Below are 26,942 nucleotides of genomic sequence, written 5' to 3' on the forward strand. Positions count from 1 at the left end.
ATCAAGCTGACTGAAACTCTTTACAGTGACTGTAAGAAGCATGATGCTTCGCAATTAAGGGGAGTCAATTAAATGGATGAGAAGAGAAAAATCACAAGAGAAGGTTTAAGACACGGGAGTTTCCCATGGTTACTCGAATGATGGTTGCAGTTGACTCCCCAACATTGTTCTTCTGCATAAAATGTGTCTAGGCACTAATCTTGGTAATTGCATTGCTTGGGTCTCTAACTGGTTTGGGACAGAATGTGTGAAACAATCTGGTCATTGCTTCAAGGGAAAAGTCTACGGGGACCTATGGGGATATCTAGGAGAAATCCTCTTCTTGTGAAGAAAATAAAACAAAAAGAAATGGTCGATTACCTTTCCTTCTCTGGACCTTATCATGTGTGACTATGATACCTGGTTGCTCCCAGGCTAAAGACAGAGCTAACCTACAGGAGATGGCAGAGCCAAGAAATCCCAAGAATTTGGAGCAATCACATTTTCTTATTTATCTCTGTATGTTTAAAGCCTTCAACACAATGCTATTCCCATAGTAGAGGTTCCATATATGTTTGTTGAATTAATGAATAAATACATGAGAATAAAGTATATTTTAAAAACCATTTTCAAGCTTTTGAAGAAAACAAAGATATTGAATGAGTAAATAAATATGTAGAGTATGATGAGTTGATGAATATTCAGTGTTTACAAATAGTAGAAAATTGTATAATATTGAAGTGTAGAAATCAAGTTTGGATAGAGGACACAATTTTCTGGATAGAGAAAAGATTTTGGTATTCGTGACAAAGGAAGATTGCATAACACGCTAATTTGTGTTCTCCAAATACTATGTTTAGTTCAGTTCAACAGATTTTTTTGAAGCACTTCCTGTATGTAAAACACTGAAGTTACAAGGCGTAAAACATGGTCTTGCTGAAGTAGGTGACACACAATAGGGTCATGTCTTGAATCCACTCAATTCAAAATTTTGGGCATGGGAATGTAAACTAGATAAAAGATATGACTTTCTCATAATAAAAAAGAGAAATATTCGAATGGATGGCTAAGGGGTTACACTGTCGCCCCTGGAGGCAAGATGGTAGAGTACAGAGGTCCCTTTTTATCTTCATGACTTGGGTTCAAATCAGCAGTGTGCTGCAGTCAGCTTGACCAGCTTGTCAGAGTGTGCACATCTCTTCCCGACTCTGTCTTTAAGCTCTCCACATTGATAACATGAAATTGGCCAAGGAGGTAGTTTATACAATGAAAATAGACAAATACTACAAATCAGGGCTCAGAGCCCTGGTTTACCAGCACACTGCTAGTCCAATATGGTAGGTATGAAGTGTCAATTTATTGGTATGGCAGAAACCTTTTCTCGATAGGAAGCATCTAATGATGATAAATTAGCTATGTGACAGGGCTGAATCCCTATACGGCAAGCTTGTAGGCAAAGAGGCCTTTTTATTTCTGTGTCACTCACTATGCCCATCAAAGTGATTTCTGGGTAATAAATGATTGATACATGTTTGTTTCCTTTAAGTCTACTAGTGGCGCAATCTCTATTCCATTTTGTGATATGGATAAAAAATTATTGGGAGTACTTCCTCATCTGTCATGATATATCTAAGAACAGTGGCAATAATGAAAATAATAATTGATACCACAATTCTTATACTGACTTAGAATTTTTTCAAGGACTTTCACATTTATTCATCATTTTATTATCTCTACAACTCTAAGAAGTAGATAGGGCAGAACTGCATTAGGTTAAACAAGATCTTTCATCTTCAGAGCTTTTGAGGGATATTCCAAAGGCTTTGTAATTGCATTATTTCATCGTTTCTTTACCTACATGGTTATAATGGATTGCCATCTTAAATGTTCGACACTTTTTCCCTATAAGCCCCACAGTGTCACCAGGTGTCCCTTTATCCCTCAGCATCTGTGGACCTAGGAAAGCCAACTAACAGATTTGCTCTTTCCTATTGAGCTTCTTTATAGCTCCAGTTCTGGATCTTGCATTGGGTCAGAAAGAAATCATCACTATTTACATCTGATTACGTGACAGCCTATTGCATGAATTCTAGCTGATAATACATGTAAATTTAGGAAAGCCCTGAACCAATTTTAAAAAGCTATCCACTCTCAGTTAATAGATTACCTAGCCTTTGTTGGATAGTATTTTTACCTATAAAGAGAGAGGGAGAATTAAGAAGGGGTTTTTCTCTGTTTGTTCTCTTTTTAAATTTCACTTGGCAATTTGTTTTTCCTCATACACAAGAGCCACCTGAATGGCTAACATTACAATAAGCTAAAGAACCAATATTCAAGGAAAGAATAATTCTTAATATAGAGGTTACATGGTGGTAGCTTATTGGCTCAATTAAGTCCCAAAACACCTTTTATTTATCCCATATTGTGTTTTACACTTCATTTTTCCAAATATTTTAAAATTCCAACCTTCACTGAAAAGTCTATTTTTTTCAGGTTCTTTTTAGCAAAAAAATTAAAATGACTTCACCAAACTAGGTCTAAATGCTTGCGAGAGCTGAGGACTAGTTCAGAGGAAGCCAGTGGTCCTATTTAGCCGTCTCCTGGCATCTCCTTTTGCCGTAGTTCTTAACACTCCCAATAGTATTGCTATATTTATACACAAATCACTTCTTTATTTGATCTATTTAGGCCCAGTACATATTTGAATGTGCAATATCTGTCCTGATTTAAAATTATAACTGAAGCATATTTTCACTTTCATTACATTTATCTATCCAAGCATCTCCTTATTTATTCAACTTATGTGTACAACCTCCTGTGAGCTAGGCACCGAGAATACAGAGATGGAAATGACGTGGTCCTTCCTCTTCTGGAGCTTACAACAGCATATGGGAGCAATGACAAGTAAATAAATAATTGCAAAATACTGTGCGTTATGTCCCACCACAAGGGTACACACAGGGGGCGGTTTATACCATGAAAATTGAATGTGAACAATGTGAGCAGTGGCAAATTCTTTGAGGAATGAAGTGGGACTCAGGCACACTGTCAACAAAGAGATGATTAGGTGATTCCTGTTGAGTAATTTGGAGCCTGCTGGGTGCACAAATAAGGAGGGACATTCCAGGAATAGGGAGATGCAGATGCAATAGCTCTCAAGTATGATGGAAGACCATGGCCTGCCTTTGGAATGCCAATTTTAGAGTCTTTTGGAGCTTGGAAATTCTGAACCCATGCCTTGTTGGGCTGAGAGAAGCTACGTTCTGCTGAGGCTCCTGTCTCTCTGACCTCCAAGAATAACTATCCCTCTATCTGCCTTCCTTATTTTTTTGACCTAACATCTGCTGCCTCTAATCAACATCTGAGGCCTGGTCTTCTCATTCTAGGTGTGTTGGATATAAAAGGCAGGTAGTGATGAATGTGAGTCTCCTGAACCATGCTTTCAGCAACAAATGGCTGATGGCAGACTTTTCTAGAACTCTCTTCTTTTCTTTACTCTGTGTGGTGGCTTGGGATGGGCATCTGTTTTATGAGCATCTATAGCATCTATTTATTGCCATATTAAGTTGTTAAGAATCAAAGGAACAATCAGTTTGTCTGACAGTGGTAGTCACTCAGAAAATGTTTACAGAATGAATAAGATCTTTCTAAATTCTACAAAAGTGGTTCTGAGCTATATCACTTTTTATGTGTCAGGAATTATCAGCATTCCCCAACTAATTTCAAGAAAACAATGGCATGACAATAAATTAACTAGTTAATTTTAACATTAGTCAGGCATAATTGGCTAATGTTAAATCTAGTAAATAATAGAGAGCGTTCATCAGCTGAAGTTAAAGCTACCCTAATGATGCTAAATCAGTATTCACAATATTGAAATTTTGTTCTGCCACAGATGTTGTATAAGGCAAGCCCTACTGATTACTATTTGATTTAATATGTAAAGTTTGGGCATGGCTATTTAGTTTTCCAAAAGAAAAAGATATATAAATCAGCATACTTTCGAGTTTTAACTTTGAGCTTTAAGTTCCTAAAAGTCTAAATTAAGGTATTTTTCATTATGAGGGTAGGAAATAAGAGGAGTCCAAAGCACAGTGACTTAAAAACAGTGGTAATCTGGTGAACATTTATTGTTTCTTGATAACACTAATGTTGATTTTACTATCATGACATGAATAGTAAGCTTAACGACTAGTGGAATAATCACATAATGAAAATAATAAGTTGATGCTAAATAAATCGTACAATTGCAGAATTGTAAGTAAAAATTAAAATTAAAAAATATTTTCCAGATATTGGATATTGGGTATTCATTTGCCCTGTTTATTGAATATCTATTTATATGTATAATTTCATTCCTTGATATTTATAAATGTGGAGATAAAGCTTGTTGTTTGCAGAATGTTCCTTCACTTGCTAATACTCTACAGTCTATTTGTTATTGTCATTCATACACTGTCCCTCCTTCTGAAACACACAGCAACTATATGTATGCTCCCCCCACACTTAAGTCATTTGCCTTTGCTGCTGAAATAAATTCAGATTTTCTAATTGTATTTGAATCTCTTCTTACTAATTTTCAAAATTCAACAATATTGTAATCCAGGCTGGATGCAAGACATCTACCTTAGAAACTAGATTTAGAGGTGGTCCAGCTATGAACTGCTCAAAAAGAGCAGCAAAGGTTCCCTTTGAAAAAAAGCATTTTATATACAAAAACCACTACAGCAACATTACTTCCTGAGAAACACAGGCAGAATAGGACTGCAATCAATTTGCATGCAGGTGGTGAATCTCTGAAGTGGTATTAAGGGATGAACCAGGGTGGATTAATTTCCAGTCTTTGATATTCATTAACTCCAGCTTCAGAACAAAACACAAGGAGATGACACAATTACCCTCAGAGCTTCACCCGTGAGCAGCAGCTTTACAATCTCAAGTTCATAATGCCATACTAATTGATCAAGAAGGGGCACATACTTTTAATAAGAGGTGAAAAAATATATGGGCTTAACTACAGCAATGATAGTATTCGACTTTGGAACAGTCAACCCCACTTTGGAAACACTTGGTAAGATAGTTATCATCATTTATTCTCTAAGCCACCTGTCAATGCCCTCCATGGTTTTCAATAATACTCTACCAGGCATAATGCAATTTCGGCCGGAACATAATAGTGGACAAAGTGCAATGTCCATTTCATTTGAAGCGACTGGCATTTAGTTTCATGACTGTATTTCTCTTTACAGATCATGAAACCTTTCAAAGATATCCTTAGGGAACACTTCAGTAAGAGGAAATCTTTCTTATTAGGAGGAAAAACAGAGGCCATAAAGCTATCTCAATCCCTTCTGGAACAAAGTGGCAAGAGGAAGGGATAGTGATGGAAGAGAAATGTGCCAGCAGGATCTAAGAAGTAGCAATCATAGGCTTGTTTGTTTACCTCTGGAGCTTCAAAGATTTCAGGGTCACCATGAAAGATTGGAGGAAAGACGGCTAGCAGGTCTCCTTTTCGCACACAGAAGTCCCCAGTCTCTGCACTGAGAGTCAAATCCTCCTCAACAAAACGAATGGTGGTTGAATAGGAGGACAGTCGTAAAGCTTCAAAAACGGTGCTTTCTGAAGGAAAAAAAACAAATGATAGATTTTAAGATAGGGCTGCTCTTGAAATAAGCTCTCAATTTGCAATAAAAGCTCATTACTAATGGCCTTGATTGAAAAGGAAACTATTTCTTCCTCCACCTAGAGGGAACCAAGGGTGACTGTGCACAGAGTGTGAGCAGGGGCAGTGGTCTGGCTCCAGCAACGCTTGGAGGTATCTCATAGGTAGGAGGAAGCAGTGTTGCACCTGGGCGGAAAGTCATTCTGATTTTGTAGGAGAGAATGGTCTGGTAGAGAGGAATGCTGTGTTATGGGTATACATGTTTGAAATTAAAAGCATATTCCAGTTAAAATGCACAGCTGGTAAGTCATGCCACAAACCTTTAGAACTCTGATGCTTTAAAGCCAGGCTTAGCCATTTAATAACCACTTAGGCAGTTAATAGTAAAGTAATTGTAGTAGCGCTTTCTGAGACAGCTTAACACTTAATTTCTTTTATGCTAGCTGTAAATAAAATGTGAGTCAACATTTGCTGGAAAAATTTCAAAAGAAAATGCTTTCAGAGGATTCAGAAGAAAACCATATTTTCCTTGGCATCCAGGGAGAATAACAGGCACTATCATATCCTGGAAGATTCCAGAAGCCGAATGTCCTTGCTTTCCCAGTGGCCTTCACCTTTTGCTCCTAGCATGACAGATTTTATGGCTAATTTCCGGCAATTTATCCTGGCAGTTTGAGGAGGAATTCCTTTGGGAATAATATGCATAATTTGCATAAATCATTCTGATAGCATGCATATCAGCGTGTAGCTCCTGTCTAGGTCTGCGTCTCTCTCTTCATAATCAAAACTGACTATGTTTCCACCAGCGTGAATGGGTCCTAGAATATAAAGCTTGATTCTCTCTAATCAGCAATGTGAAAAAAAAAAAATCTCCAAATGGAGATTTTCTCCCTTCACATGATAACAAATGGTTGTGTTTATGGCTTGTAATTTAGAAATCACACACACACACACACACACACACACACGGCCCAGTTTCTCAGTGTTCAGCAAAGCTCTGAAACACAGAGTACCCAATTATTAGATTATTAAAGGCAGGCCTATCTGTGAGGACTTTCATCAGCCAAAAATAAAAATAAATGTTATTTCAGTAAAATTTAAATCTAAGCACAGGCTGCATAGGGCTATCAAGTAGCTTTGGGTGCTTTCTCCCAGGAGGTTTTTCCTTAAGCATGCATTTGTCTAAAGAAATGAGGCTGCGGTCAGCTTTGTGTGGCCAGTGTGGTGATTCAATGTGACGTACAGTGAGGCTGTGCATATTCTCCTGGACTGCCTTCGTTATTATAATCAGGCAGAGTCAAATCGGTTTGTTGGTGATGAGGCCAGAAAAGAACTTTGGTTTTGGAACATGGACTCTACTGCAGATAGCCACAAGGCACCTGACACGATGGATTTCAGCTGGCAGGACACCAAGGACCAACATTTCTGTGGTGAAAAGCAAGGGTCGGCCTCCCATGTACTGCTGCTGGCTTTGTTGGAGCAACAATAGCACAGCATCATTTTAGCTTGTGGTGTGAAATGGTAGCTGACATATGCAGCAGTGCTGTTCACCCAACAAGTCCAGTAGGGATGTGGGAAGAAGAAACACAAAAGCAAAATAATTGTGGGGTGGCTGCTGTGACAGGGCAGGCATGTAATAGTCCTGATAACACGGTCACATCTGATTGGCTGATGTGCTCTCGGGAAGCATGGCAGCTTGCGCCCACCACAGTATCACAAATGACAATTGGGCAAGCATATCTTATGCAGAAGTTAATCACAATAATGGAGCACAAAGTGTGGCTTAGCGGTCAGATCGTAAGTGACAAATCTGTTTCACCTTCCAGTACCAGTTATGTGTGCAAGATGAGGTTGGCTCTCGCTCTGAGCGATCATGCCGATAATCATTAGACGACAAAAGTAATGAGTTGCGTTATTATCAACAATGGAGAGTAGAGCTTACGTGGCTCTGCAGAATAACACTCAGACACAAAAGCCAGCAGCTTTTCCACCAGCCCCAGTACGAATGCAGGCAGAGCTATACGTTGAGAAGAATGACAACTGCACAATAAAAAAATTGCAGCCTCTACTTGTAGTTGTCATAGTTGAGCAGACACCAGCCAGTGCCACTGACAGACCAGCTGGGCCCTGGGAGGACTTCCATGCTGCACCAGGAGGTACAGTAAATTATCCTGCACGGTAGAGCAACATCTGTTTCTGTGCTAGTGCCGAACAAACAAGGCAATTTAAAACATACCAAGGGATAACCAAGCAACAAATGAACATGACCCTCATTTTTTCCCCCTTCTCACACATGAGGTGCTAAACTTCTTTGTGCAAGCACTCCATGAAAGAGAAGCCAGGTTTTTATTTGATAAGGTGTTGTCAGAGAGATTTTATATGTTTCCAAAATGGAAAGAAAAAGCTTATAGTATTGTTATTCTTAGAATCTTCCCCCTTCTATCTTCATTTCTTTTATACCAAAGCTAGCACTCAGTTCTCTATTCGCTCTAGAATTAAAAAAAAAAAAAAAACTTTCCATATACTTATAAATATTCAGTCTTTAAACCTAATTTGCTATACTTAGTTCACATGCCTTCAAGCATTTGTCTTCCAATTTCCACTGAATAAATGCGTACTAATGAGAACTAGAGCAAGCTGCTGAGGCAAAGCTGGGTGACTTGGGTCTGGCCTGCCACCAGCTTGTGATAGGCGGGCAAATTGAGTTAAAATGAAAAGTCTTGTCAGCTGAAATTCAACATGGTAGCCAAACAGCAAGCTGTCAATCATCCAGCCAAAACATGGAACTGCAGGTAATAAAAGGTCATTGTGAATCATTAGTACACTTGGCTTTCATATGGAAGTTAATTTTAATTAAAGATGATCTCTATCTGTAAACGTTTTATAAAACTTATTGTGCATAATGAATAGTTAATTTATACTAACATTTAGCAGGTAATAGTACTCTAATTATTAGAATGCATTGTCGAAAAATGGCCATCAAGAATGCAAGTATTTCGGGATAAAATTTACACCACACACTGCAAGGTGCCAACAACTGCAACTGTGATTAAGATAAGGCTGGCCGTGAGTTATTAAGAACTGAGTTTACTGACTGGTATATGCTAGGAAATTGGATTACAAAACCCCCTCTATGAACTCACAATTCAGAGCATGCACTATGTTCTTTGCCTGGCTAGGGAAGGCTTCTTTCTCTTTTCAGGATTCAAAACTATTCTGATTAAGTATCCCTTCAAAGTGAAATGTCAGGAAATGTCTTGAGCTAAAATATTTTACAATAAAACTGTGAAGGAAAATAACAAATGAAAAAAATATGGTTAAAAAGGCATATACATTTTCTCTTTTGCTCTCAGTTTTCAAATCTGGTTGTAATAAGGGATGGATGACTCTCATTTGTAGATTTAAGGCACTAAAGCAGCTCATGACAATCAATAATGCATGTTACAGTGCAAAAACAAATAAGGACATCCGGGCTTCTGCCTTACACTTAGGCCCTGTCTGTATATGTGGAATGGATGTACTGTGACATGGCCAGGCTGTTAATTTGGGTCATCTTAATGATTGGTGCAGGCTGGCATGCCATCTGATTAGCCATGGTGATCAGTGGATAGCAGCAATGGATGGAGTGAAATGAACAGCCAGGCCCTGCCACAGTGACGGGGGCTAAACACTGGGCGATATTAAACAAGGTGGCTGTAAAAGGGAGAGAGGGGATGGATATGGAGGTGGTGTGCTCTGGAAGGTGTGATGAAATGAAGTGATGCTCATGATGTGTGTGTTTGTGTGTGCATTTCTACATAACTGTCTTCAAGACAGTTGAGAAGGTAAATAAGAAATTGTGATAATCACATAATTTGAGGCAAAATCACTAATCCTTGGCTCAACAACTGTATATCTTAAGTAAGGTTAAAAATAAATCTGAATTGGTATAAATGCCTATCTTCATCCTGCATCTTAGACACAGTGTTTGGTTCACTGCTAAAATACAGACATGTAAATTCAGCATTCATATATTCCATAAATGTCTGTTAAGGCCCTACTCTGCTCGGAGCACCGGGCCACTGCAGCTGGTGTGAAGAAGGAACACAGCACACGGACTTGGCCTTCACAGACAATGCACTCTAGGTAGTTCAAAGTTGGAAGATACACATAAACAGGTATGCTCACAAGATTCTACTGAAGATATGGCACAATTGCATTTATTTATTTATTCATTTTTAAATGGACAAAAATCATATATATTTATGGTGTACAACTAGATGTTTGGAAATATGCATACATTTTGGAATGGTTGGGTGAAATGATTAACATATGCAATTATCTCACATACTGATCAGTTATTTGTGAGGAGAACACTCAAAATCAACTCCCTTGGTAATTTGAGACTGCACACTTTTTAATTGGATAACTCCAATGATGGCATTCAGAAAGCCCATTTTAGTAGAAAGCTATTTTTTCATACTGACGTGAAATTTTCCTCTTTTCCACCCTTTATAAAACACACAGGCCAAAAATGTCTAATCATTCTTCCATGTAACAACCCTTTCAAAATATGTAAAGACAACTATCATAGCATTTTCTAATTGCGTGTCAGAGATGATATGGTGTTCAGCCTTTGCCATGCTGGACGAATTTAATTAGTCAATGTGCCTCTTAATATTTGGCAGAACTAGGTACGTACTATTTTAGTTGGAAAAGTAGAGAATTATTAATTTCTGTCCCTAAACATCATGCTTCTATTACTATTTTCTGGGAGCAGATGAGCAACAGAGTTTTTAAATAATATCACTATTGTTTTAAACTTTCTGATATTCTAGAGATTATCAGCAACCCTGGATGCCCATTAGAATCACCTGGGATTGCTTAAAAAAATAAATGCCCCATTCCAGTCTAATAGAATAGAAACCACTGCATTAACTAAAACCTTTCAATTAGAGGCTTTTAATCTTGGCTGCACATTAGAATCAGCTAGGGAACTTTCAAAGCCATCAGCCTGCACCCCAGACCAATGCAATCAGAATCTTTAAGGGTGGGGGCCAGGTATTCCAAGTGTTTAAAGCTTCCCAGGTGGTTCCAATGAGCAATCAAGGCTAAGAGCCATTGCTTTAAACCCTTTTCTGCAGAATCACAAGTTTCTCATCCTATTCTTACAAAGTTGATATTTAGATCTAAATACAGTAATTTGCATTTTAATTAAAGTTGCTTTTCAATCCTTTCAGATTCTGTCTCCAGCATTCATTATATTATCAAACCACCTTAGCTTTGTGCTGAGCTGAAAATCTGATGAACATTGAAATCAGTATTTTTCACTTTTTAACTGCTGTTTCCTTATATTATATATAAAATTTACATCACTAAGTTTCTGATGTACCTCTTTGTGGAAGATACTTCACCCACTTCCTCCAGTTAGAAGTTCCTAAATGAAGTTATATCTTCTGTAAATCCTCATCAGAAGAGAGGATGTTTTTAAACTTCACTATTATCTGAATTGTGTAAACTTTTAAGCTTTCAAATACACAATTATTTGATAATATTTCAATGAGCTTTTTCAAAATAACACTCAAAATCTTTCCAAATATACCACACTAATGTAAAATGTTCACAAGGGATACTGTGGGGGGGGGGTATACAGAAATGCTCTCTACTATCTTTGTAACTTTTCTGTAAATCTAAAACTATTCTAAAGTCAAAAGTTCATTTCTGTTAAAAAAAATACCCACAAGATTCTAATGTGCACTGCTAGTTCTATCCTTACCATCAAACACAACTGCATTTGAGAATCATAATATGTATCTTATAAAAAATAGTGCTCAAAGTCTCCAGTCCATTTCTAGAGAATTTTTGTCTGAAGCGACAGTCATTATGGGTAGGCATTAAAGTTAGATCAACTTCTGGTTCTGCCACCATCTAGTTGTATGACTTGAGTTAGTTATGTAATGTTTCTGAACCTCATTATTTAATAATTGAACAAAAATAATACTTGAGAATTAAATAACCTAATATACATAATACGTAACACAGTGGCTGGCACATATTCAAATAATAATTATTAATATTATTCATACTATCTTATCGTGAGCTAAAAATTCAGCCAACTGTATGATCCTCTGGCCCGTGTTGCCTGATCTTGGGCATGTGCATCATGGCTGGCTTTGTAGTCTTGAGATACAAAGAATTCCTCTCCCCTCTCAGCTGGGATAATGGAAAAAGATCTCCAGGGCTCTGGTATCAGACAGGCCTGAGGGGAAAAGAGTGGGCCTGGTCAGAAAACCTGTGTTAAAGACCTGCCTTTCTTCTGTATTATCTCCATGATATTAGACAAGATATTTAACATCCTGAGAATTTTCCCATCTGTAAAACTGACAAAATAATAGCTGTCACTGTCCTCCAGAATATCTTGGTGAGGATGACATGAAACAATGTCTATAAGATTGCTTTGATATTGAGATCACTAATATATAAAACATAGATTGCATCTAATGATCATTATCATTTGTTATTAAAGGACCTTAATTTTTTTCCTTTCTGTATTCCCCTCACGCACCAATACTCAAAATCGGCTTCAAAATCTTCCATTGAATTTCAGTGTGGACTCTGCAAGCTCATACTTCTAGAGTTATAATTTATAATATTCTATGTTTTTAAAAAAGTATTACAGATTTTGCCCAGTTCCAGTTTTAAGGGATCTCCCTTTACTTTAATATCCCTCAAGTGGACCATGTTTGCAACTTTTCTCAATTTGAGGATAGGTAGTGAACAACATTAGGCATCTGCAATTCACCTGAGTCATGCAGCAGTTGCCTCTCATTCTTACTTGAGAATGTTTGCTCTTTTCACTGGTGGGTCATAGAAAGAGCACTCCTATAAAGAAATGTAGACTTGAGTATGATGTTCGTAAATAATTGCAAATGAAGAAAACAATATAAACCATATGGTGACATCACAGAAGTTAAATGTCATTTTGTGATAACAACAGATAACATTTATTGAGCCTATACTGTGTGCCACGATATTAAGTTATATATCTATGTTATTCAAGTAAACCATTAAGAAGTGGTATTCATCAAGCTTATTTGCAATTGATTTATCCAAATTCCAAGTTTGAGAGCTTTTACTCCTTGCATTATCTTTTTTTCTTATCTTTGTCTCTCTGAATTACCTTTTATACTTTTCTTTTCCCTATATCTAAAACCTGCAGTTCTAAATCCTGTCCCTACCTCAGATTTTTTTTTTTCTGGAGTAACTGAAAATTCTTAGTTTTCTCTCAGAGCTTCTCAAACTTCCATTCTATCAGCATTTTTTCCTATTGAGATTTAAGCCCCAAGTAAGTTTCTGAAACCTCATTATATCTACTAACTTATTTTAAATTTTCATTTAAATTTAATTATAGCGATCTTAACCAATTATTAATAGATAAAATATTTTAGTGAGGTCATGATAAGCATAATCTTAATAAGATACATAAAAATAAATTGTGTTTTCTTTGCCTAAAATAAGAGTAGAATGGTTTTGAAGAGAGATTCTCAAGAGCAGTGAAAAAAGGACAAATCTATCATAACCTCTTACAGCAGATGATTGCTTTGAATTACTTAAACAGACTTTGGCAGTCTAACGTTCCTTCTCAATGCTGCTTTATAATCAAAGTGTGCTGACATGCAAAATTTCTGTAAAAAGAAGGAACTTCTTTTCTCTTTGCTGTTAATAGTATCAAAATTCTCCTTCCTGGTAAAAAGTACAGCATTCATATCATTGTTATCTTTTTTCTTCTTATAATAATAAAAATTTAAGATGTTTTTAAAGACACTGCATTTAAAATACATAGAACTCTTTTTTTTTAATAAGAAGACAAGAAGGATAAGCACATAGAGTCATACCTTGTGGCACATGGTAAATATTTAATTGTGTAAGTCTTGCCCTTGCACATATAGTTCATGCTCTTGATATAGAGAAATACAACTGAGCTATGACCATCCGTAGAAGTTATTTGTTGTGTAACTAATTCATATATGTTTTCTCTAATCTGTATAAAACCTTCTATCTTGTGAAAGAAAAAGAATACTATTTTTTAGCTCATATTTGGCCCCATCATTTTACATTCTCGTAATGAACAACACTGGCCTCTGCTGGTAACCAAGGTGGTGATGAGCCATCCGGGCTGCTGAAGGCACTGCCTTTGTCCAGGTGGATCTAAACTTGCTTGGGATTTTTGTTGTTTTTATTCATTTATTAATGATAGAAGACTTGTAAATTCATGAGAGATTCAAGAGTGAAAATCTCTAGGTTTAGCTATGGGCTTGAATGGACTCCAGTCATAGCTCTGGAATATACAATTCCTTCTAGTCTAATAAATTTAAATGTTTCTGCTTTAATACTGAAAATGACATTTTCTTTTAACAGCAAAAAGTTGAGAGTAAAAAGAGAGTTGATGAATTACAACTAAGTTTTATAAGAGTAATAACTATACAGAATACAAACACCTATTCTTTGAGGTATATTTGCCTTACTTCCCAGTATGAACCATCTTATTCATAAAATGCAATGGAAACTGTTTGACTATATGGGAAATGCAATGTAGATCTTCATAGAAATTAAAAATCTGTCAGAAAATACTGTTTATCCAAGTGGAGCAACTATCCAAAAGTTTACACAAATTTTCTGTATTTGTTCTCCAATGATTTTGCAAACAAAAATAAAAGAATATTTGTATTTTAGTAATATTGAGATTTTTTAAAGAAAATATAATATTTATTTGATAACCTATGCTAAAGACCCAAACTACAAGGCAACCCATTTTTCCTAATTGACTGCTAGTATAAGGCATGCTTTCAGGCATTGTCTCAATGGGCCTTAACCTGAGAAGTGAGGACACTCTCTAGAACTCTTGGGCTATTTTTCTCAATGCCCACTGACTGTGAACATTGACCAAACCTGGGAGGACTTTTGCTCCTGAAAGTTCCCATCAAAGATCCTGGAACTTATTTTTAAAAGATAAAATATTGAGACCAACATAGGCTAAAATACTTGTCTACATTGTCAAAGGAATGAAGAAACAGACACATGTAAACACTTGTTCCAGCATTTGTCCAAAGAGACTTGGAATATTATATCCTAAAGGATACTGCAAGATGAAATGTCAGTACAGAAGGAATAGGGAATAACTCATTGGGATGGAATTTAACTTTGGCAGTAGACATTCAATCAGGTAACGGTAGTGAACAGCCTTCTCAAAGTGGTAACGGGGAACGAAATCTGCTGCAATCAAAAGCTCCACAGTTATTGAGGTACAGGCCTATGTAGAAATAGAAAAAGCCTTAGTCACTATTAACCTCAAACGTACTTGAAATAGTGACCAGGTACATCTCCTGAGTCAGTGAATATGTTATAAAATATCAGCGTTTCACAGGAATAGTTTGTAGTTGCTACTTTTTCTTTTCTTTTACTCCCTTTCTCACTTCCTTCCCTTCCTCCCTCCTTCCTTTCTTCTTTTCTATCTTTTCCTTCCTTTCTTTTTTTGTGTTTAAATCATTAACTTCCAGTGGAAAACATTTTTTTCTATATTTTCGAGAATCACACACTCCATAAAACACTGTAACCTGGGCTTGAAAATATAGACATCATTTAGGGGAAGAAATACAACTTGCACGCAGGGTGCCTTTTGCAATACTTTCTTTTTCAGTCCCCAAATACTTCTTGACAAGATAGTGCAGCAGTGTTTGGAAAGCATTAGCACATCGACAGATTCTCAGAATCAAATGATTTAATAGGTATAAACTTTTTTTCAAATAATTGCAAAGCTTTGGTTTAGCCTTTTGCATACCTTGCATAGTTAATTACCTAGGCCTTAATGTTTACATGCAATGAAAGTATCTACGGATATAAACTACATAATTTATAATTGATGTAAATGGGTGTTATTATGTCAATTAGGCAGCTGTGTCCTCAACCTCTTGGTAAACAGCTATGAGTGATAAACTGAGTTTGCAGAGAGGTACCTTCTTTTCTTCATAGCAGATAAAAATAAATTACCTAGGCAGATCAGGCTGTCCAATTGTTCTCTGGTGAGGTAGATGGGAAATCCAGACCCTTTCTTTTGACCTGTTGACTGCAGCAAACGGTCAATTTCGTCACGCACTGCTGCCATTGCTTCTGGGTGCCGCAGAAGATAATACATTGCCCAGAACATAGCTGGAATAGTGTTTGCCACAGAGGCCCAGAGAAAGCCTAAATGATGTGCTGGGAGAAAATAAGTGAAAAGGAAGATTAATAGCGTTTATTACACTGATTAGATTTGCAGTGTGCTAATTAAAAGATGTTAGGACACAGACCCAGCCAAGGATCAGTGCATGCTAATGAGAACCAATAGGCTTCTGAAGTCTAATTTTCTGCTTAATGAGAATAGTTTAAAATGTAATGTGTATGGGGGGGCGGGGTGGTGGTGGATGAGATAAGAGGAGTAAATGCAGCTTAGTTATACTCTTTCTCATTATCACCATTAAGTATCTTGTTTTACCACCTCAGCAAAAAAAAAAAAAAAAATCAATTATCACAGAGGGTAGTATCAGAGTAAAACATTTTATCATTAGCCAATTAGAAAGAGCATAAAAAATTCTCAAGGTCATCATTTTGTCTTTTTATTTCAAAGGTCTATTGTAAATTATTTTGTTTTAGGCAAGTACTCATTCAGAAGTTCTTACCTCCTATTTCAAGGTCCTCATGCACATAGTATTTCTCTAGGACATCTTGCCTCCTTTGTAAAATTTCTGACCATCCTTGCATCTTGTCTAAGTTTTCTGATGACAAGCATTTTATAATATTCTTTCTAATAGACTTGATATTTCCTAGAAGCTCAATGGGTATGTCAGATACTAAATATGTGAAATTGTCATCAAATTTTAAAAAATCATCTCTTAGCTCATTAATAAATTTGTTGTTGTCACAAACAAGAAGTTTTCCATATATAGTTGTAAATGTGATATCAAATATTATTGAGCTGCAGAATGCATACAATTGTACCGTGTCCCAACTTGTGGTTTTTAATAGCTGGGATTCAAACACTTGTTTTAGATTTTGCATCATGCTTTCCAAGAGTATGTCCAAAGATTTGCCTTGCAAAAATTGATAGCAGAGGTGAAGCTCATCATTCATGTCGTGATTTTTTTGCAACTGACTGATGCTAAATGCTTTACGTACTAATTCATCAGAAAATACTCTAAAGCTTAATTGTTTCTGATTTTTTATCACTAGCTGGTACTGGAAGGGGTCCAGGATAAATGTTATGTACTTTCCTAAAAAAAAAAAGAGAGAAAGAATATGAGTTCATTCGTTAATAAAACAGAAATAAACATCACAAGTTTAAAAATATTTTAATCAAAATTAGGAAGATCCTAGTAACTAAGGCACAAAGTTTAATACAAATCCATTTCATTCAAAGGTACACTACATGTTTCCTTTGAAAATTGAAAATGGTGGAAAATACTCTAGAAATATGAAGTTAAATATCCAGAAGTTCTTACTGACCTTTCAAAAGATGGTTTACTCTTCAAATTTTTTTTTAACTAAAGTACCCGAATTTTAAATATCCTTTAAATATTCTCATAATCCCTTGACTTAAATACATCTCATATTTTTCCCTCAGTAAAACAGAAAACAAATTGGCAACATGCCATTCCATTTCTGGGTATATACTTCATAAAGAGCTTTTTCATACTTAGGTGTCATCTCAGTTTTGTTCAAATACAATAATTTTAACTCAAATAAATGAGCATACTGTATGGAGCAAGTACTTACACATAAATGTCAACACTAGCAAAAATCCACAAATGCCAGAATTTTCATTTTTATGGATAAGGGAGATTAGGTAACATGTTCAAAGTCACATACTGACTCATGACTGACACAAGATTCCAAACTAGAATGCATCCATACATCCATTCATTCAGAAATTCATTCACCACATTTATTAAGATCCAGACACTTGGTTGGATCCCTTTCCTCTATAGATACAATGATGTAGAAAAATCATTGCATCCCTATGAATTGTGCCATGGCAGAGGTGAAACACAGCATAAGGGAAGCAGAAAGCAGAGTTTGCTTCAGTCTGCCTGAAGTTATCAGCAAGGGCTCCTTGAGGTGATGACATTTGCCTTTTCCACATGTCAGTGTTGCCCAAACTTATCAATTTAAAAACTTGGGATGCTTGTGAAAAATAGATTCCTGCAAGATTCTGATTCAAAAGGCCTGGAGGGGGTCCTAAAAGTGTCCTTTTTGATAAGGTCCTCAAGTGATTCTAATAATGAGTCACTTTGAGGAACACAGTCATAATATGAGCAGAGACCTTGAAGAATTGCTAGCTTACCCTTTGCATGTATTGGTTGATAAAGGTGAAGAAAGTCAAGAGAGGTTAATGATCAAGATCATGCTGCCATTTTCAGTGGCAGACCCTTGGTGAGAATTTACTCCCCATGCACTATTCTTTGTCTTCTCAGTAGAGTGCTGTTTTAAGATTCCATCTAATTAGAAATACTAAGCAGATAGTATTCAGTAATGACATTTAAAGTTCTTCCTGTAGAGAACAGGCATAAACTTTAGATGATCCTAAAAACTTTAACATATACTTATTTATTGTCTTCATGTCATTATTCCTGTGTGTGCATGTGTGTGCGTATGTGTGTGTTGCTTTGTTAGCAGAACAACTTCTCACTTGTTATTTATGGTAACTCAAATGGCATCACAGAAATTTAATTCAATTTGGTGCAATATATTTCAAATAAAGTTTTAAAATAATTTTCAACCTAATCCTAGAAACAGATGAATATGTTTTTGTTTCACAATTTTGAAACACAACTTAAATTTTTAATATAGATGAATATACATGTGCTTGTGCTATAATTTATTTTCTAAAAATGACTCAATGACTTGAATTTTATTCACTCATTTTCCCCTTGATTAAGTCAATAATGGGAGTGGATCTAGGAATGCAAGTAAACCTAGAAGTGGCTATTCATTCTGGGCAGATCCCAAAGCTGGCTTCTACAAGGTAAACTAAATTTATGTATGTGTGTGTGTGCTCTGGGGAGAGCATAAAGGATTCAACCTGATTTAGGCATATTTTATGACACCTGTTTTGCCATAGCAGCTTAAATAAGTAAAATTGCCAGCATCTGCCTGACAAATAATTGAAAAAAAGATCAATTCTCTCATTTTGCAAAAGATATAATTTTAGGCAAAGTTGTGTGTTTTCACAGGTGGTGATCCATACTTTTCTCCTTTCACTAAAATTTTGCTAACTATCTTTGGAGTTATTTTAAATTAATCCCTAATATTAAGAGAGTGTATAAAAGATACAATTTGTAAAACACAAATCTTTAGAAAATATTTTGAAGTTTTTCCTACAGTTTTCTATATTCATCTAAATCTAAGTGGAAAGAGAAAACTATACTCAGACATGACATCATGAGCTACTTGTTATTGGGCCTACTGAAGTAGAGGCTGTATCCATGTTACATTTTCTGTTTTGTCTGTAATAATTGCAAATACACACATTCATTCTCATTCTCTCTCTCTCTCTTTCCTCCTCTCTCCTATCCCCACCCCTTTGGGAATCAGGGCCTGGGAAAAAACAATGAGGTTAATTTCAAATAAAGGAATAAAATTTGAGTGTGAATAAAATGGTTCATGTTAGCAATCAATTACTAATATATTGCTTTTTAAAAATATAAGCAGTTGTTTGTATATTGGTTCTTTATGGAAATTAGTACTGATTAGCTTTGTTTGTAGATCTAATCTCACTCCTTTCCGGGCTCTGTTCACTCTCTCTGTATTTTCTCTTTCTCATTCTTATTTCAGTGTCCTTCAACATCAAGGCTTTGTGTTTTACCTACTATCTTTTTGACTGAGATGTGAATTGCGTTAGAAGAAGACGTTTTGATTTTCTGGATTTTACTTTTCAAGTGGGTTTGGAAGTACTAATAACCCTGGAGATGTTAGCTGGCTTTCCAACTTTTAATCTTCAGTATAAACAATTTAAGCTAAGTTTTCCAAAATTAATATTAATTTAAACCATCTGTCCACCATCTGCTAATGTGAGATGCAAAACCAGAGTTTCTTTGTGATCTTTAATCAGACAGTTAGGAAAACTCATATACATTCATAAAATGAATTTAAATTTCTTAACAAAGAAAATCTTCTGAAAAGGTATTCTAAAGGCTGTGTATTCTTGCAGCAAAATTAACTTTTGCTCCAGTGTGATTTTATGTAAATGAATGGCCAGTGTCAGCAGTCATGTTACCTAGTTTACAAAGATCACAAGGTAAAAACAACCACTCTTTGCCATGTTTTCCAAAGAGAAGAGAATGCTGTCAGCAGTTGATATGAAATATTGATTTAAAGAATTTCAGAGTTTCCATTTGTCTAAAATATAAATGTCAAAATGGGGTCCATATCTGCAAAAAATACAATATAAATCATTCTTAGATGCAGTAAATTTGAAGTAGGGTCAATATTTCTGGCATTTTCCTTGCCAATCATTTCATTCTCTTCCCTTTTTAGGAGCTAACTGGCCTTACAATATTAACTCTAGCATTCCTGTATGACCTGCACGAGAGCCTTTATCACCTCAGTAGCTTTTCCACTTCCTTTAAAATTCATTCCTTACGAAGGTAAAGCTACATAATTCAAAGTATGCTGGTAAATGCATTTCTAAAAATTCAGTCATTCACCCTCATGTCAAACAAAAAGTTTTGACAGCTGGATCATTACAAATTGAATTTTGATGTTTTCATTTCAGATATTTGGTGCTATACAAAGAGATATCCATGAGAATCGGCTGCTTAGCATAGAAATGTCCTGTACAAAAATATATCATGAAGGCCAGAGGATCACTTGAGGTCAGGAGTTCAAGACCAACCTGGGTAACATAGGGACACCCCATCTCTACAGAAAATAATCCTTAAAAAAATTAGCCAGGTGTGGTGGCACACAACTGTGTCCCAGCTACTCAGGGATCCAAGGCAGGAGGATTACTTGAGCCCAGAAATTTAGAGCTGCAGTGAATTATGATTATGCTACTGCACTCCAGCCTGGGTGACAGAGGGAGAACCTATCTCCAAAAAAAAGAGACAAATTTGAATTTTAACAATTTTCATAATTAGATACTTTTAATCTCTGTGTATAGCTTGTTTTTCAGTAGAATTATTTTTAATCTCAAGCTGAAAATACCAGTTGGGAGAGTGAAATATGAGTCAACTTTGTACTTGATGAGGATGGCCACATGTACATATCCCCTCTCTTATCAGGAAGATTTCACTAGCTGCTGACAGTGATGTACAGTGGTGCTTTGCTAGGGTGACATCTAGGGAAAATGATTCCGCTGCACCACCACACAAAACCAATTAGAGAACTATTTTCTGCGACAGGTCAAGAATTTACATGGTTTCTCATGAAAAGATGTACCTTTTAATTTCGTTATTAAGATGACATCTGTGTCCCTGGAGACTTTTGGGGATGACAATCATTTGCTCATCATGCAAGAACATACACTCAGTGAAATCACATTATGAGATGAGCGGAAGACTTTGTTCTTCATTTCACATTTTCTAAATGAGCTACTTTGAAAACTGATCGTTAGAACCATATACATTAACAGGATTTCTTGACAGGAATTTATTCTAATTCAAGTAAGAAGCAACAGGGAGGTATTGTGCACATTCAACTGTAGTTGTCTAATGTAGAGTTCAAAAACATAACCATGGTCAAATTATTTAGATGTTAGAAATTCAGCAGCTTCATGGTACGTGAGATTAAGAAATCAAGTGTCAGCTAAAATTGGCTATTTTTTGGAAAGTGAATAAAGTTACTCAAATCTGCCACAACGTTCTACATAATCATCTTTGGTTATTTTTGTACACTGTTATTAAAAAAAGAAAAACTGAATATTTCAATTACTTGTTCTATCTACTGATTAGAAATACCAGCATTATTTACAGTAAGAATAACTTTTTTCAAGTGAACAATATGGTTTTGATACCATAAAGCCCAAGGCTCACTTAGAGGAGAAGCACCAGCTCAGGTCTTTATTGGTATAGTATTCCAGTGTTTCATCAGCTCTAAGGTATTAGGGGTTTCACCATCCAATATTTGTTGAGAATCAGTCCGTTCTGAGCTCTAGACTAAATGTTGACAATAAAGAAACTAACAGAATAATGAAGGGAGACAGATAAGTGAATTGGCAATAAATTCACAATATATTAAATGCTCCTACAGAAGTGATACTGGGAGTAACTGCACCCTGGAGATGAGGCACCAAACATAGGAGGAGTCAGCAAAGGCTCTTGAGAGGAAGTAATGTGTGACTCTGGCCTCAGAAGATGAGTCCATGTCTGTCAAGTAAACAACACCATTCTGGCAGAAAGAACAGCAAGAGAAAGAAAACCTGGGGCCCCACTGGGTTTGGTGTGTAAGGAGGGAATTTCAAACAACATGGTGCATTCACAGTGTGTGAAGCACAAGGCGAGCAGCAGGAAGAGACTGGGATGGAAAGGCTGGCGGAGACCTGATCTTGGGGAACCTCATGAGGACTATGGTATATACCACAATTCTTCTGTTTCCAAGATGCATGATTTTTTTCCATTTTAATTTTTCTGAAATCAGAATGTATACAATTATTTTTGAAAGAGTCTTAGCCAGCTTCCAGGCGAAGAAGTAAGTTTTGATGAAACTGGTACTTTCTATCCATGGGAGAAGTCAATCATGCTGATAATTTCCTCCATTTGTATCATTTCTCCCAAATACTGCATTAAAATGGTAGCACTGAAATTAAGTCACCGTGGTTTCCAGAGGTTGCCTCTGACCCTCAGCAAAGTAGTTACAGGCAGAAAAAAAATTCTGGCTCTCTAAGAATAGACCATAAACTTCCAAGGCTGGTTGAAGGAAGGTGTAAGACTTGAGCTAAGAAAAGGCATGCATGTAGAAGACCAAGATAAAGAACCAGAAGGGGCAGTGTGGGGAGTAAAGGAGTAGTAGAGTATTTCAGGAAGGAACAAGAGATCAGCAGTGTAGAGAGGACTACATAGGTGGACCAAGGAATAACTTCAGTAGTGCTGAAGGCTGGTTATAGTTAGGAGGCTCTAGGAGATATGCAAGTAGAGATAGCAAATATATGCAAATCTCTTGAAAGAGCTGGATGCAAAAGAAAAGGAGAAAGTAACTAGAGGAGAACCTCAGGCATGGTTATAAGCGATGGTAAGAACCCGAGAAATTAAAAAATGAAGAATGCATGTGTGGGAGGAATGAGTCAAGATGTACCAGCCCAGAGGAGGCAGGAAGAAAAGGTCATGGGGACCTGGATATGGAGTGTCTTGAACATTCTTCAAAATTAGAGAAAAGGTGGTAGATCACTGGGAAATGTTGGTACACTTGGTAGATATGTGGGGATCTAAGGGAGATTATACTGAATGTCTTCAGTTACCTTATGAAGGAAGGAGAGTGAACTTCTGAAGGAGTGTTACCAGAGCCCCACTGAGAGTGAGGAGTGAGACTCAGCCTCTTCTTGCCCTCCCACTGGCAATATTCAGCAAGCAATGGAGTGTGGGGAATCTCGTGTGTAGCGCTCAGCTTTCAGAGCATAGACAGGACACACAAAAGCAAAGAGAGAGAATATCTAGAGCAGGCCATAAACTGATGTGGAAGATTGGGTACAAAGATGTCTATGATGAATTCCTTCCATCTCTCTGTATGTGCTCCCATGAAAGCTGGAGTCTCTTTCCCTGCCTTTCAATCTGGGCTGCATTGTGACTCATTCTAATAGAATGTGGTAGAAGTGAGACTTTGCAATATCTGTGCCTAGGCCTCAAGAGAACTTGCAGCTTTTTCTGTCACTCTCTTGAGACACTAACTGACATGTAAGGAAATTTTCTTGAGGATGAAAGACTATGTGGACAAGCAGTCCCACCCAGGCAAGTGATGAGACCATCTTGGATCATCCAGCCCCCATCCAGAGTCCAGATGACTCAAGTCACACAAGTGACTCAGGCCAGACCAGTTGTTTCATTAAGCCATTAAACTTTTTGTTACTCAGCAATAGATAGCTGATACAGCTAGATAGTTTGGGTCCCAAAAAAAGTGAGCTAAGAGCAATCCAGCTTCTCCTCTCAGTCCTAGAGTGTTTGGGGTGTGTAGCAATCTTGCTGGGTTTTGCTTCATTTGTCTGGGCGTTTTCGTATGTATTTTATTAAAGTTCAAAGTGCAATGAAAGTTTTAAAATGAAAAATACATTCTTGACTAGTAGTTGCTGGAGATTCAGAGGCAGGGAAAGAAGAATGAATAGGTGAAGCACAGGAAGTTTTTAGGGGAGTAAACCTACTCCATATGATACTCTGATGGTGGATACATGTCATTATACATTTGTGAAAACCCAAAGAACTACACAATACAATGGGTAGACTGTAATGTAAATCATGAATTTTTAATAATGGATCACTACTGGCTCATCAGTCATAACAAATATACTACATAGATACAATCAGGGAAACTGTGATTGGAGAGAGGGGGTATATAGGAACTCTCTAAACTACTAAATTTTCTGTAAACCTAAAACTGCTCTACAAAGTAAAGACCATTAATTTTAAAAATACATTCTAGCTTTTGTATAGTTACACACACACATATGTATATATACACACATATACATACATATATACATATTTTTTTCTTTCTACCATTCTTAAAATAAAACCAAACCAAAATGACAGGTGATGGCTGGCAAGCCAGGTTCCCTAAGTACCATGAAGAGAGTTCTGTAATTTAATTTTTAATGTGAAGATTGCTGAACTAAAAATAATTTTCTTTGACATTAACTCTACAAAATAAAACAAAAATATACAAATATTCAACATTTTCTACATTTCGCCTAGAGAAAAACAGAAAGACATTAAAGAAAAGTGAAAAATTATGACACATATAAGGTATGTATAAAAGTACTTCTTACCACCAAGAAGAACAGTGAAAGTGTCACCATGTTGCTTTTGAAGAGTTTTCATGAACCTTAAGGGGTCTTTTCGTAATTCCAGGACCACTCCAAAATAAGGAAGCCAACCTTTTATCAGTGGAGGCTCACCGGGTCTCCTTTAAGAAAAAAAAAAAAAGATAAAAGAATGAAAAAAAAATCAAATCATTCTTATTCTAATACAGGAGGGTTATTTATTTAATCTAGAAGTTTATTGCATGAATTGCACTGCTTCTTTCTATTCTCTTACTCATTGATTCTTATATAATCATAGTCATGAGTTTACTGAGCTTCTCCAGTATGTATGATTCAATGCATAACTTCTGGTGAGCAACGTTTTATTTCAATAGTTTTGGGGATCAGGTAGTTTCTGGTTACAAAGATAAGTTCTTTAGTTGTGATTACTAAGATTTTGGTTTACCCATCACCCAAGCAGTGCAACTGTACCCAGTGTGTAGTCTTTTATTCCCCACCCCCATCCCAGTCTTCCCCCTGAGTCCCCTCCACTGAGACCAGGAAGTCCAGTATGTCATTCTTATGCCTTTGCATCCTGGTGAGCAACTTTTTGAAGAAATTGTGTCTTGCAAGGCCTGTATGGCTGATTAATAGTTATGTTACAATCCGTTTTATTTATCTCCTATTCTGTTTCCCATCATCACAAGTAGGTACCTATGACTACAGAGATCTCTAGGAAACTAAATCAACTGTTTGACATAATTTACTCTATGAATTGTTAGTTTGGCATAATACTGATAAAAAACAAATGATCAGCTGCCTGATTTTACTGGTCTTTCACAAGTCATGGTATAAATGCTGCTTGATCAATTTAGTCAATGAGACCTAAACTTAGTTTTGACTAATATTTGCATTTTCTACTATGTGCTTGATGATGTGCAGTGGAACAGACCAAAGCTAAGTTCTAGTCAAGCTGCTGTCAGAAATCATTAAACAATGTGTTTTAATTACTGATTATTTTGTTTTCTATTTAGCATAATGTTTTTATATGTGTAGACCAAGTAAGACTAACTCCACTCATTTTAAATTCCAACTCATTTACAGGCATTTAGGTCTTTCCACAAATAAAGGCTATAAGTTTTTTTCTTTTTTTAACTCAAGAAACCTTCAATTATATTCTTAGACCATACAGGTGTGGAGGGACGATGCATTATGGGATTTGAGGTTTTTTAAACCGCTTAAGTGTACTTAACATAGCAAATGGAGATGTGTTCTTTAGGATGTGCAAGTCATATTAAAGTATTTATTGTGCAATTTTTCACTGAATTGACTGATCACCGAGTTTAGAACTAGATGGCATTTTGGAGGCTTTCATGCAATTTCTCATTTTTACAGGTAAGAGTTCTCAAGGCCTAAGAGGTCAACAAACTTCCCTAAAGTCAGGCAAGGACAAGCTGAGCACCAGGATGCAAGACCTAGAGCCCCAAGCTGCACTCTGACCCCTGCAGGAACATTAGTCGGTCAACCTGTGGACCTAGGAAAAAAAACCATCAAAGCAGCTCACTGCTAGAGCTGACAGACATTGTACATGTGAATCTGAGGCCTCTTGCTGTGCCCTGGGTGTTCAATGTTGGATAGTTTAATTGCCAAAGTAAAGCTCTTCGTTATCAGATGTGAATTAGACGGGAAATGCATAATCAGAAGAGAAACAATAATCTTAAGAATTATGAAAATCTCCATATTATTTCTTTGAGGTCTATTTTAATATATTCTTTCATAAAGTTTTTTATTCAAACTACAAATGAATAAGATTATTTGTTAAATTTTACTAATTTGCATTTTTTAATGTACAAAGCATCCTTTTGAATACTATCCATTAAAAAACAAGTTTTTTCTTTGTTCTTCTGTAATCTTGGCAAGACTATACTTCAAAATTTCTTCCTAGTTATGTATTTGGTGATCTCAATCTGATTTAAAGTAAAAAAGGTAAAAAGAAACAAAAACAGAAAACAAAGCCATTTTATCCTAGAAAGGATTAAAACAAATATTCAAAGGAACTCTGATTCTGGAGCCCATCTGGGAAGATGACTTGGGCTACATGCAGTGTAACCCATTTTGATTAATCACAAGATATTACTAGCTCAGATCTAATCAAAGATCAAGATTATGATCATACCCAGCCAGACTTTTATGTAGCTAGATTAACTCTATCAGAGACTTTTATTTTCCCACAACCCAACATGGTAGAATTAAACTTCAAAAATAAAACTCAGATCTTTCAGGGGAAAAACTGTTAAATCCAAGTTATGATAGAAATAAAGGAAGGATTTTGTGTTCTCTTTTTAG

At 36.3% G+C, this 26,942-nt stretch overlaps 1 protein-coding gene across 3 annotated transcripts in view; it reads right to left on the minus strand.

The window, feature by feature from the left end:
- CYP7B1 (cytochrome P450 family 7 subfamily B member 1) overlaps window positions 1-26,942 on the minus strand; it is a 199,781-nt gene that overhangs the window by 6,997 nt on the left and 165,842 nt on the right. For all 3 annotated transcript variants that reach the window (XM_035276952.3, XM_078352526.1, XM_008982700.5), the window contains 4 exons: window positions 24,624-24,760; window positions 16,336-16,926; window positions 15,668-15,874; window positions 5,423-5,598 (listed from right to left, as the gene is read on the minus strand). In XM_035276952.3, the coding sequence (XP_035132843.2) occupies window positions 5,423-5,598; window positions 15,668-15,874; window positions 16,336-16,926; window positions 24,624-24,675 (1,026 nt within the window). In that variant the 5' untranslated portion in view covers window positions 24,676-24,760. The remainder of the gene's footprint in view (window positions 1-5,422; window positions 5,599-15,667; window positions 15,875-16,335; window positions 16,927-24,623; window positions 24,761-26,942) is intronic.

The sequence above is a fragment of the Callithrix jacchus genome, chromosome 16 (genome assembly GCF_049354715.1).
Source record: "Callithrix jacchus isolate 240 chromosome 16, calJac240_pri, whole genome shotgun sequence".
In the NCBI taxonomy this organism is placed as follows: Eukaryota; Metazoa; Chordata; class Mammalia; order Primates; family Cebidae; genus Callithrix; species Callithrix jacchus.